This window comes from Canis aureus, chromosome 16, assembly GCF_053574225.1.
Source record: "Canis aureus isolate CA01 chromosome 16, VMU_Caureus_v.1.0, whole genome shotgun sequence".
In the NCBI taxonomy this organism is placed as follows: domain Eukaryota; kingdom Metazoa; phylum Chordata; class Mammalia; order Carnivora; family Canidae; genus Canis; species Canis aureus.
In genome coordinates this window covers 26160030-26173193 of record NC_135626.1, presented here as the reverse complement: position 1 = coordinate 26173193, position 13164 = coordinate 26160030, and the positions used below count along the sequence as shown (strand labels likewise).

Genomic DNA, 13164 nt, shown 5'->3' with positions numbered 1-13164 from the left:
ACAACTTTTAGTTTCCTTAAAATTAAAGAGCAGGCATTATTTGTGGAAAATTATGATGAAATTAAATTTGCTTTATTTCCCCAGTTATCCTAAACTGACAAATAATACATTTCCCCCTCTGCCTCTTCCCTCCCTCCAGTTGATAATCACTGCACATAAAGAAAAATGTTACTGATACATGAGCAGAGTATACATGTGAAGATGTTTAGGCAGGAAAAATACTGAGAATCATTCTATATACCCTAAATTCATGTGGATTACTTCATTAGAAAAATGATCTAAGTGTTTTCTTAATACATAATATATATTTTTTAAGATTTTATTTATTTATTCATAAGAGACACAGAAAGAGGCAGAGACATAGGCAGAGGGATAAGTAGGCTTCCTGTGTAGAGCCCCCCAATGCTGGACCTGATTGCAGGACCCAGGATCATGACTTGAGTGAGCCAAAGGCAGATGCTCAACCACTGAGCCACCCAGGTGCCCCAAAACATAATAGCTTAAGAAACTAAATAACTACAGTTTCTTCCTTGGGTTTACTTTTTTCCTTAGGACTTTCCAAATGGATACGGCAGCAGATTCAGCACCATTCAACCTTTGAAAGTGCACTGGAGTCCTTGTCTGATTTTTCCAGAAAGCACCAAAAGGTCATTAATGTATCCAAAGAGGACAGAAAGTTTACACAAGACAGTGAGTCTATACTTGAAGTGACCTGTTTGAAGGACAATACATTAACTTACTTAGAAGCAGCAAGTCCTCTAACACCAGAAAATCCTAGGAAAGGTGAAGCAAAAATACGTGTCCAAGAACAACAGTGTCTTACAATAACTGAAAGTCCACCTCTACCAAGAGGCATCATCTCCAAAAAGGAAAAAGGTTTGAAAAGTTTTGCCTATTTACATTTGATAGAGAAGTCTTTCATTATATCCAGTGAAATGATATTTATTGTGCTGTAGATTAATTTTTTAAAACACGGTTTGAAATAGAAAGTGTTACCATAAAATAATAAAATAATATGGTGTATTGGAATGGGAACAAACTTTTGTCAAGAGATCTAAGCATAGTTTGTAGTTCTCCACTCACAAGGTTTGCCACCACCTAGCTGTGTGACCTGAGCAAGTCATGTAACTTTTTTGAGTCTTAATAGAAAAAAGAATCTATACACACCTATCTCTTAGGATGGGCTGTAAAGATCTAATAATATGAATATCATGAATATCATGAATAAATATCACAGCATAGTAAAATATACTGTACAAATGGTAGATATTTTTCTAAAAGCTATAATAAAAATTGGTCTATTTATAGATACAAGAGCAGTATTCAAGTAAAAAACATGAATTTCTTAGTTTAGGTAATATGAGTTATTTATACTAAATGATAAAAAAAATAATTGTAAAAAATAGAGGAGTATCTGGGTGGTTCAGTTGATTAAGCATCAGACTCTGGGTTTGGGCTCAGGTTATGATCTCAGAGTTGTGAGATTGAGCTCCACATAGGGCTCTGCACTCAGCAAGGAGTCTGCTTGAGATTCTCTCCCTCTCCTCCTGCCCCTCCTCCACTGTGTGGGCTCTCTCTCGTTCTCTCAAATAAATAAATAAATAAATAGGTCTTTAAAAAATATACATATATATATACACACACACATATAAGAATACACACACACACACACACAAGAATAGTCTGTCAAGGATTGACAAACTATGGCTTATGGACCAAATTTGGCCATCTGTTTTCGTAAAGCACGTCTAATGGAACATAGTCATGTCTATTCAGTTACGTATGGTACACAACAGCAGAGTTTAGTCATAGTATGTTTTGTACTGGAACAGCATAATTGAGTACATACGTACCTCAGAGATATTGTGGGTTTGGTTCTAGACCACCACGATAAAGCAAGTATCACAATAAAGCAATTCAAGTGAATTTTTTGGTTTCACAGTACATATAAAAGTTATATTTACATTATACTACAATCTCTTAAGTTACAATAACACTGTCTTTAAAAATAATGTATATACCTTAATTTAAAAATATTTTATTGCTAAAAAATACTAGCCATCTGAGCTTTCAATAAGTCATTATCTTTTTGCTGGTGGAGTGTCACGCCTCAGTTTTGATGGCTACTAACTGATCAGGGTGGTGTTTGCCAAAGGCTGGGGTGATTGCAGCAATTTCTTAAAAAAAAAAAAATACCACATTGAAGTTTGCCACATCAATTGACTCTTCCTTTCATGAATGATTTCTCTACAGCATGCGATACTGTTTTACTTAAAAGTAGAACTTCCTTTCAAAATTGGAGTCTGGGACGCCTACGTGGCTCCGTAGTTGGACCTCTGCCTTCGGCTCAGGGCATGATCCTGGAGTCCTGGGATGGAGTCCACAGTGGGCTCCCTGCATGGAGCCTGCTTCTCCCTCTGCCTGTGTCTCTGCCTCTCTCTGTGTGTCTCTTATGAATAAATAAGTAAAATCTTTAAAACAAAACAAAAAATAAAATTGGAGTCAGTCGTCTCAAACCCTGTTGCTACTTTATTAACTAACTTTAGGTAATATTCTAAGTTCTTTGTAGTCATTTCAAGAATTTTCAAAGCATCTTCACTAGGAGTAGCTTTCATCTCAAGAAACCACTTCCTGAAAAAAAAAGAAAAAGAAAGAAGAAAGAAAGAAAGAAGAAAGAGAGAGAGAGAGAGAGAGAGAGAGAGAGAGAAAGAAAGAAAGAAAGAAAGAAAGAAAGAAAGAAAGAAAGAAAGAAAGAAAGAAAAAGAGAAAGAAGGAAGGAAAGGAAAGGAAAGGAAAGGAAAGGAAAGGAAAGGAAAGGAAAGGAAAGGAAAGGAAGAAAGAAAGAAAGAAAGAAAGAAAGAAAGAAAGAAAGAAAGAAAGAAAGAAAGAAAGAAAGAGAAAGAAAGAAAGAAAGAAAGAAAGAAAGAAAGAAAGAAAGAAGAGAAAGAAAGAAGAGAAAGAAAGAAAAAGAAAGAAAGAAAGAAAGAAAGAAAGAAAGAAAAGAAAAGAAAAGAAAAGAAAAGAAAAGAAAAGAAAAGAAAAGAAAAGAAAAGAAAAAAGAGGGATCCCTGGGTGGCGCAGCAGTTTAGCGCCTGCCTTTGGCCCAGGGCGCAATCCTGGAGACCCGGGATCGAATCCCGCATCGGGCTCCCGGTGCATGGAGCCTGCTTCTCCCTCTGCCTATGTCTCTGCCTCTCTCTCTCTCTCTCTCTCTCTGACTATCATAAATAAATAAAAAAAAATGAAAGAAAGAAAGAAAGAAAGAAAGAAAGAAAGAAAGAAAGAAAGAAAGAAAGAAAGAAAGAAAGAAAGAAACCACTTCCTGCTCATGTGTAAGAAGCAATTCCTCTTCCATTGAAGTTTTATTATGAGACGGCAGAAATTCAATCACGTTTTCAAGCTTCCCTTCTCATTCTAGTTCTCTTGATATTTCTACCACATCTCCACTGAAGTCTTGAATCCCTCAAAGTCATCCATGAGGGTTGGAACCAGCTCCTTCCAAACTCCTCTTAATATTGATATTTTGACCTCTTCCCATGAATCATGAATATTCTTAATGGCATTTAGCATGGTGAATCCTCTCCAGAAGGTTTTCAACTTTTTTTGCCTAGATTCATCAAGGGAATCCCGATCTATGGCAGCTATTGCCTTATAAAAATGTATAATGTATTTCCTTTTTTTTTTTTTGATTTATTTATTTATTTTAGAGAGAGAGAGAGAGAGAACACGAGCAGGAGAAGCAGAGGGAGAATCACAAGCAGACTTCATGCTGAGCACAGAGCTGGATGCAGTGCTTAATCTCATGACCCTGAGATCATGACCTGAGTTGAAAAAAGTGTCAGACACTTAACTGACTGTGCGACCCAGGTGCCCCCAAAAGTGTATTTCTTAAATAATAAAACCTGAAAGTCAGAATTACTGCTTGATCTATCTTAGTTTCAACATGTCTTTCTCACTAACTGTATCGTTTCTAGCTTTTGATTTAAAGTGAGAGATTTGTGACTCTTCCTTTCACTTGGATGCTTAGAGGCCATTGGAGGATTATTAATTGGCCTAATCTTAATATTGTTATATCTCAGAAAATAGGGAGGCCTTAGGAAAGGGGAAAAAATGGAGGAACAGCTGGTCAGTCAAGCAGTCAGAACACAAACATTTGTCTACCAAGTTCACCATCTTACGTGGCTGTGATTTATAGTGCCCCAAATAGTTACAGTAGTAACATCAAAGATCACTGATCGCAGGTGACCACACAAATATAATAATGAAAAAGGTTGAGATATTACAAGAATTACCAAAATGTGATACAGAGACATGAAATGAGCAAATGCTTTTTAAAAACTGTTGCCTCTATGCTTGCTTGATGCAAGGTTCCCACAAACATTGAATTTGTAAAAAACACATTATTTGCAAAGTACAATAAAGAAGGTATGCCAGGGTGGGAGGGTGGGGGTGACTGGGTGATGGGCACTGAGGGGGGCACTTGATGGGATGAGCACTGGGTGTTATTCTATATGTTGGCAAATTGAACACCAATAAAAAATGAATTTATAAAAAATTTAAAAAACAGGAAGGTATGCCAGTAATATGATCCAGAAAGCCTAAAATCTATACTGTCTGGCCAGTTACAGAAAAAGTTTGCCAAACTGTGATCTGTATCATTGGATATTATTTTAATTGTTTTAACTAATATATGACAATTTAATATATGAAGCATTAAATATTTACTTTGTAGTACCTGTTGGGTTGGGGTTTTTTTGGTTTTTTTGTTTTGTTTTGTTTTTTAAGTAAATGTCCTAGTGAATTCAAAGCCATTAGACTGGTAATCAGGAAACCTAAGTTCTAGTTTGGGTCTGATTACTAACCAGTTTTATAACTTTAAACAAATAATTTAGTCTTTGTGGTTGCCAGTTTCCTTTAGGGAATTAATCTAGATCAGTTTTTCCCAGTCCTTGGTTAGTGAATTTTTAAGGCAGAGTTTTATAGTGTGTTTCCTCCGTTACTCAGCCCTCTTCCTATTCCTTTTACCCCTCCTTTTTTCATTCACTTCTGAGGTCCCTGGTGTGGAATTTGATAGTTTACCAGACAGCATTATAACTTGGGCTCAGAATCACTGGAGATCTAAGATTCCTTTCAGAGTTCACATTTTGTTCTCTATATTCTAATATGGAAGTCCTGCTGCTATTGGTTGTGGACTTTAAATTAGGATCCTATACAGTTATTTCAGTATTTTTAACAAAAATTACTATATTAGAAGCAGAAAATTAACACTTTTAAATTTTGTATTCGTAGATGATCCTGTATTATCAGAAGAGTTTGCCCAGGCAGTCAAAGCAGAAAAAAATGTGATTTCCAGATCCACAAGCCCAATCTTCAACAAACAAACAAAGCCAGTTAGCTGGTCTAACTTTAATTCTTTGGAACATTATTTTACTGGTGAAATTCTGACTGCAGGACCTAAGTTCAGGTCACCAGAGGACTGTGCCTCTAGCATTTCCACTTTAGAAACAGAAGAGGGTTATAAAACAGTTTTGCCACTCACTGATAAATGTGAATCCTCATCTCTGATGTTAAATGCATCATGCTCTCAATCAGAAGTCATTTCATCAGTAAAGATTGATTCTACTCTTCTTAAAAGAAATTGTTCCAAACAACTATTTTGCTGTGAAGAAGCCGTGGATCCAGACATTGAATTGTCTCTACTTGGTGAAGAAGCTAAATCTTCCACTTCACATAGAGCTTCTGAAACAGAAGCAGAGGATGAATCTATCTATTTTTCACCTGAGCTTTATGATCCTGCGGATACAAATGAAGAAAAGAATGAACTAGTTGAAAGTGATAGAGACAATAGATTTGTTGATCATTCAAATTGTATTTTAGTTGAAGATCTTTTTGAAATTAGAACTATTAAGGGAGTGGATTCAGTCCAAGAAATGAAAGCTGAGGATTGCACAGTCACAACGTTGAATAGACTCATGCATATTAAAGAAAGTAAAATTGATAACATTGATAGTAATATGAAAAAAAAACTCATATAAATGAATTGGAACTAGGAAAAACTTGTGAAACAGATATAAAGAACTTTAATCAGTTGCCTTCCAAAAATAAAGGTGTGTTCCTGGTGTTAGATAATAATACTTAACTATAATACTATAAAAATATGTTGTCATGCTTGTATTAAACTCTATTTTAAATGACAACTCCTTCATTGGATAAATGGTATAGTTTTTTTATTTTAAAAATATTTTTCACTTTAATTCTTTGGTATTAGAGGTTTTTAAGTCTTATTTTATGTTTAGAATGTAAGTTTTGTTGTTTTTGAGTTTTGAGAGTGATCCATACAAAATATTTTCTTCTAACAAATTTTCTTTACCTATATACTTAATCTGAAAGATACATAGTTTCCTGAGGCACTTTAAATTTCACATAAATATTTGTATTTTATAGTCCTATTCATCCATTTGTTTTCATACTAATATATAAAAAATGAATAGCAGTCTAATCCAGTCATACCTCAGTCATGTTTTATATATTCACCTCAAATCAGTTTATTATTTTAGAAATCAAAGTTTTCTTTTAAAAGCTTATTCCTGTATTAAACTGCCTATTTAGAAGTAATTAAGAATGAAGAAGAAAACTATGTATTTTTAACTGATATTGCTTTACATTTTTCTGTTTTTGATAAACCAAAATCAAGCACATTTAAAGCAAATTATGTAGTTACAAAATGCCAAATGATGACTCCAGATTTGCAGTTCTAATTATTTAGCTTCATTGTGGAAAAAGGTGACATGTTCTAGCATGAAAGCTATAACTATGAAATTGTTAGGATAGAAAACTTCATATGTAAATTTTATAAGTAAACCCAAACATGTAACTGCAACTGAAAAATGTTCTCTTATGCTCACTAATTTTCTGTAAATTTTGACTCTGTTTACGTGTTTGTGAATGAAGCTATATTTCTGATCAACAATGGTTATAAAAGATGCCCTTCTCTGTTATTATTTCTTGAAAATTACATTCACTCATGTTTTTCTAAGAAACATCTGTTATTTGATGGACTTTTAGGCTTTGTGTGGATGATTCGAATTGAAATTTTGTGAGTTGTCAAGTTTGGATATGTTTTATTTTTTCAACAACTCAAAATTCCCAGCAATCCAGTATTTTATATAGTCATTTGGATAAATGAATTATTATATTGTATATATTTGCTTTTATTTTGAAAGTGTTTAGATTGACTACAGCTTTTTTCTATAGCATTGGATATTAGAACTGTGACAATAGTTCAAAGAAATTTAAATTGATAACTTACCAGTTAAAGAGTTATCTATAGATTAGGATGTATTAGATCCCTAGTATTATATATTTTTCTTAGTTGATCAGTGAGTAATAAGTTACAAACACTAGAATAGAAGATATTTTTATCTTCTATTTTTTAGTCATTCCTTGGTGTATCACCCAACTTAATCTCAAGTTTATTCTCTCTAAAATCTAATTCTCTCTGAAGCTAAAAATTTCCATTAACTAAGAATGCATGTAGAAATGCAACACTAGGGATCCCTGGGTGGCGCAGCGGTTTGGCGCCTGCCTTTGGCCCAGGGCGCGATCCTGGAGACCCGGGATAGAATCCCACGTCGGGCTCCCGGTGCATGGAGCCTGCTTCTCCCTCTGCCTGTGTCTCTGCCTCTCTCTCTCTCTCTCTCTCTGTGACTATCATGAATAAATAAAATCTTTAAAAAAAAAAAAAAAAGAAAAGAAATGCAACACTAGCATTTAGTGATTCCAAAAGGTATTTCAGAAATTTTGTGCAATGACCTCACTATTGAAACAGGTATAGGGTCCCCTCAGATAACAACTTTGACCAGGATAATATTGCAAGAATTAGAGTACCAGCCTTTATGGGGCATCTGGATGGCTCAGTCAGTTAAACATCCAACTCTTGATTTCAGGGTCATGGTATTAAGCCCCATGTTGGGCTCAACATGAAGTCTGCTTGTCTCTCTGCTTCTCTCTGCCCATGTACTCTCTCTCTCCCTAAAATAAATAAAATCTGGGATCCCTGGGTGGCGCAGCGGTTTGGCGCCTGCCTTTGGCCCAGGGCGCGATCCTGGAGACCCGGGATCGAATCCCACATCGGGCTCCTGGTGCATGAAGCCTGCTTCTCCCTCTGCCTATGTCTCTGCCTCTCTCTCTCTCTCTCTCTCTGTGACTATCATAAATAAATAAAAATTTAAAAAAAAAAATAATAAAATAAATAAATAAATAAAATCTTTAAAATTAAAGAAAATATTAAAGTACCAACCTTGGGGCACCTGGATGAGTCAGTCCGATAAGTGTCTGACTGATTTTGGCTCAGGTCATGATCTCAGCATGGAGAGATCCAGCCCGATGTGGGCCTCTGTGCTCAGCAGGAAGTCTTCTTGGGATTCTCTCCCTTTACCCTCCCCCCTCTAAAATAAATATTTAAAAAAAAAACAAGCACCAGCCTTTAAAACGGAGTAGGAGGTAGAACATTTTAATTAGTAATAATGTACTTTTAAAAGATGTCTCGGAGGCTAAGTTAAAACATGTGGAAACATTTAAAGATTTTTATTTATTTGAGAGAAAGTGTGAGCGGGGTCAGGGCATAGGGCGAGAGCAAGAGATCCTCAAGTAGACTCTGCACTGTGCATGGAGCCCAATCCAGAGCTCCTTTCCATGACCCAAGCTGAAATCAAGAGTTGGCTACCCAATCAACTCAGGCACCCCTAAAATACGTGAAATTGAGTATTTGGCACATGGCAAACCCTCAAATATTAGCTAGTAAATCAATCATATCTGAAGTAAACCCTGCTTTATGTGAAGAGTTCTCTGATGATGGAAATGATAGATGATAGATAGATGATAGATAGATAGATAGATAGATAGATAGATAGATAGATAGATAGATAAACTGACAAGAATTCTTATAGGAAGGGAAAATTATTTGGCTAGTTTATTTGTTAAGGCTTTGGAGATATATAAGCTAGAAATTGTTTATCAGGTTATTTGCCTTACCCATTCAATGGATATGAAATAATTATACTGAATTTATTTAGGATCTGAAAGTATATAAAACATACTGACCAGGAACCAGGAAAACTTCAGTTGGAGAAGGGGCCTTATTAATGGAAGAAAAGTACAATGTAAAGAGTAGATGTTTCATGTTTTGACTTTTGAAATTTAGATAAATCATTTAAAACTTTTTATAATTGTATTGGAAACTAATGACAGTTCTTACTATGCTGCTACTATGCACTTAATTATTACTTGGCTTTTAATTTGCTACTATAAGTTCACATAAGTCTTTGTTTTGATTCTTATGATCTTTGTATTCATTAATTTTTAAAGTCTTTTCCATATTTTTTGCAGTGACTGTCATATTTTTCCAAAGTAAAATACATTCAAAATATTTAATTCTTTAGGATTGCTTATAAGATTTCATGAAATCAAAGTGCCTGTAGTAAAATAATTTGAAAGACTAGTTACTGTGTTATTTAATGGCATTTTTTTGTTTGATTACTGCACAATTATTCTTGCTCATACATCAGATTTATCAATGAGCTACACATTTTATTTTAAACTTTATGAATTCTTGGTAGTTTCCTATCTATTCCAGAGACAATTGCAGTCAATCTTTTATAAATAGAAAGGCAGTATTAATACTGGACTTTTTCATAATAAAAAATAAATTTAAGACTGCATCAGACAATGAATATCTTAAGCTAAAACCATAACATGAAGTATATGTGCAGCTATTAAATGTACAATAAAGAACATCACTTCAGGAAATGGAAATTTATACAGATGACCTAGGCTTATGATTCTCTAGGCTTAAACGATATTCATGTCTACCCCCAAAAAAGAATTTTGTTTCTTAAGGTTTCATTTGATAGAACATTAGCTGCCCAGCTTCCTGTACTCTACAATGGAGCCTTGTTATAATATCCATGGGATCTGAGCCAGTGGATCACCTTATTGGTGAAACCACCTTATAATGAAGTGCTTTCAGTAACTAAACTCTTGGACAAGGTCCAAAACAACCCATCTTATACCAAATTCCACTCTGTAATAAACAAGCTTCAATGTATTGAAAGAAAAATAAAAGCTGCATGAAATTTAACTATTCCTAGAAATTAACCTTTGAAAACCTAATGGTAAATACTCATTTAAAAGAACATTTTTTAACAAGACATACTCAGATAGTTACTCTAGTGCTTTTTTAATAATAAATTTGTATTTTTTTATCTCGGTCTTCCTTTTTCAAGCAATTTATATGATTTTGGTGCTCTTACGGTTTTCTCCCAAATTTTGTCATTTTACATAAAATTATTTTACATCAATATTTACTAAGTTCAATATTAAAATGTTTCATTTGAGGGCACTGGGATGACTCGGTTAAGTGTCTGCCTTCACCTCAAGTCATGATCCAAGGGTCCTGGGATCGAATCCCTCATTGGGCTCCCTGCTCAATGGGGAGTCTGCTTCTCCCTCTACCCTTCCACCCTGCTTGTGATCTCTCTCTGTCTCTCTCTCTAAGGAAAACCTTAAATAAATACATAAATAAGTAAAATATTTCATTTGGTTCTTTGCTGTTACAAAGTACTAAATTGTACAATTGGCATGTCATTTATCTAAATCTGTTAGATGCTGTCATCTTTTAAATACAGTTCATATATAGTTAAAATATTTAAAGATTAAACACTGATTGTTATTTTGAATCAAATACAGCCTTGATATATTTTCTTTTTTACAAACTAGTCTTATGAAATTTATATTTAAATACTAACATTCTTCCAAACATTGATATCTTTTATCTCTTGTAAAAGGACCCAAGTAACCTGCCTTGCCAGTTAGGCCTTTACTGTATTGTATGTGGAGCTGAATTATACCAAAAGCAAAAGGTAGAAAATATAAAAAATTCTTTGTGCCATCCTTACTATAGGCCTACCTAAAATTTTAATAAAGTAGATTGATGTAGTAATATTTCTATACTTCAGCATTTAAAGTTGATTGAAAAATACATAAAGTTTGTTACCATTAGACTTGGAAACATGTTCCAATTCTACCTGCTGACTTACTTTGGGCAAGTTAAGTACTCTGAATTTCTGTATTTTTTATCTTAAAATTGAGATAAATAATAATTTCATAAGAAACATAACATGAATAGCAAGTGCAGTAGAGTGCATAAAAGTTTTTTTTTTTTTTTTTTTTTTTTAATCAGACAAGGAGAAAGAACAATTTGGAAGTCAAAGGAATAAGTTTGAGTTTTGGCCCTGTTATTTACAGAGTGGCCTTTGTTGAGCTTAAACTATATCTTCTGAGGGAAAACAGTGAGCAATATCTACCCAAGAAAATTATGAGGATTATGTAATATGTGAAAGTGCTTTATAAATTCTGAAGCAAATATTAGTTGGTAGGAAATTCAAATAATACAGTTTAATAGTCATCTCAGTATTAGTCAAAGGACTAATAAACTTAGAATTTGGTCCATATACTCAAAAGCACTTTGAGCTAATTTCAGAAAAAAATCAATGTAGTTATTTTACTAGCAAGACATCATGAAATTTTTCCATTTTTTATATTTCATTTTTATATCTTAAAATGTGTGTACATTGCACATTGCAAACAAAAATGTTATCAAAGGAACACCAAAATCTGTAAATCCCACTGAGAACATTCTACATAATTCTACATAATTCCCATAGAGAAGGGAATTTTTTTTCTTTTTTAAGTCTATGTTATTCACTGCTGTACTCCCAGCATTAAATTTCTGATTAAATGTATAGAGCATTCTATTAATAATGTATTTATTTCTCTCAGGATTTTGTCATATGCTACTTAACTCTCATAAATGCCTATTTCTTTTGACCAATTTCTAGACTGTAGTGACCTTTCTCTTTCTAAATATTTTATTCGGGGATCCCTGAGTGGCTCAGTGGTTTAGCACCACCTTCGGCCCAGGGTGTGATCCTGGAGACCTGGGATCGAGTCCCATATCAGGCTCCTTGCACGGAGCCTGCTTCTTCCTCTGCCTGTATCTCTGTCTCTCTCTCTGTGTGTGTCTCTCATGAATAAATAAATAAAATATTTTTTAAAAAAATAAATATTTTATTATTTTTTAAAGACTTTATTCATGAAAAACAGAGAGGCAGAGACATAAGCAGAGGGAAAAGCTGGCTCCCCACAGGGAGCCTTATGCGGGACTCGATCCCAGGACCCTGGGATGATGCCCAGAGCCACCCAGGTACCCCTATTCTTCTTTTTTTTAATTTTTATTTATTTATTTATTTATTTATTCATGAGAGACACACAGAGAGAGGCAGACATAGGCAGAGGGAGAAGCAGGCTCCATTCAGGGAGCCTGACATGGGACTTGATCCCCTGTCTCCAGGATCATGCCCCAGGGCGGAAAGCAGTGCTAAACCGCTGGGCCACCGGGGCTGCCCGTGAAATACATTATTGAGGATATTTAGGATACACTATTTTTCTTGACAATCCCATCTTTAGATATCTTAGCCTCTCTACTCAGGATTATTGAGTGTGGACTTACCTAAAGGAAACAAAGCAAGAACATAGCAAGTAAATCTTCTGTAGTACTTTTGGTGTATAACATGTAATCTATCATGGAGCTTTCACAACCATTAGCTCATTTGGTTCTCAAAATAGCCTGCCGAAGTCAGCAACACATTTAAAAAATGAGGAAAATGAAACAGTGAGACCACAAAGTCATGATATTCTTTTTACTGCTTTGTTGCAGTTCTGTACTTTCATGTTGATTTTGGTACTCCTTTATTTCCAAAGAACTATGAAAAGCAGAACCTTAGAATTCTGAAAGCGGTCTTCATTATCTTTTTTTCCCAAAGGAGTACTTTCCAGAATCGTCTCAACATTTCTATAATATTAAACAAAGATACATTAATATTCATTAAAGAGTATAAGCTCTTTGAGGGCAGAAACAGTCCTAGACCATAGTATACTACTTGACACATAGTAGATGATTAGTAAATATTTTTTGATGAGAAGAAGGAATCTTTTCAAAACCACCCCAAAATCTTAACATCACCTTAAGTAATATAGCTAACACTATGACACTAGAGTGACACTAGAGTCAGAACTTGTATACAGGTGTCATAAATTCTAATTCTA

General features: G+C 34.4%; 1 protein-coding gene and 1 long non-coding RNA gene across 4 annotated transcripts in view; one reads left to right on the top strand and one right to left on the bottom strand.

Annotated features, from left to right (window-relative positions):
• Window positions 1-6970, top strand: part of BRIP1 (BRCA1 interacting DNA helicase 1) — a 181670-nt gene extending 174700 nt beyond the window's left edge. For 2 of the 3 annotated variants that reach the window (XM_077852395.1, XM_077852393.1), the window contains 2 exons: window positions 553-876; window positions 5290-6970. In XM_077852395.1, the coding sequence (XP_077708521.1) occupies window positions 553-876; window positions 5290-6035 (1070 nt within the window). In that variant the 3' untranslated portion in view covers window positions 6036-6970. The remainder of the gene's footprint in view (window positions 1-552; window positions 877-5289) is intronic. The other variant, XM_077852396.1, reaches the window with a different exon arrangement.
• Window positions 1-13164, bottom strand: part of LOC144286233 (uncharacterized) — a 218370-nt gene that overhangs the window by 67326 nt on the left and 137880 nt on the right. The gene's annotated exons all lie outside the window — the stretch shown is intronic.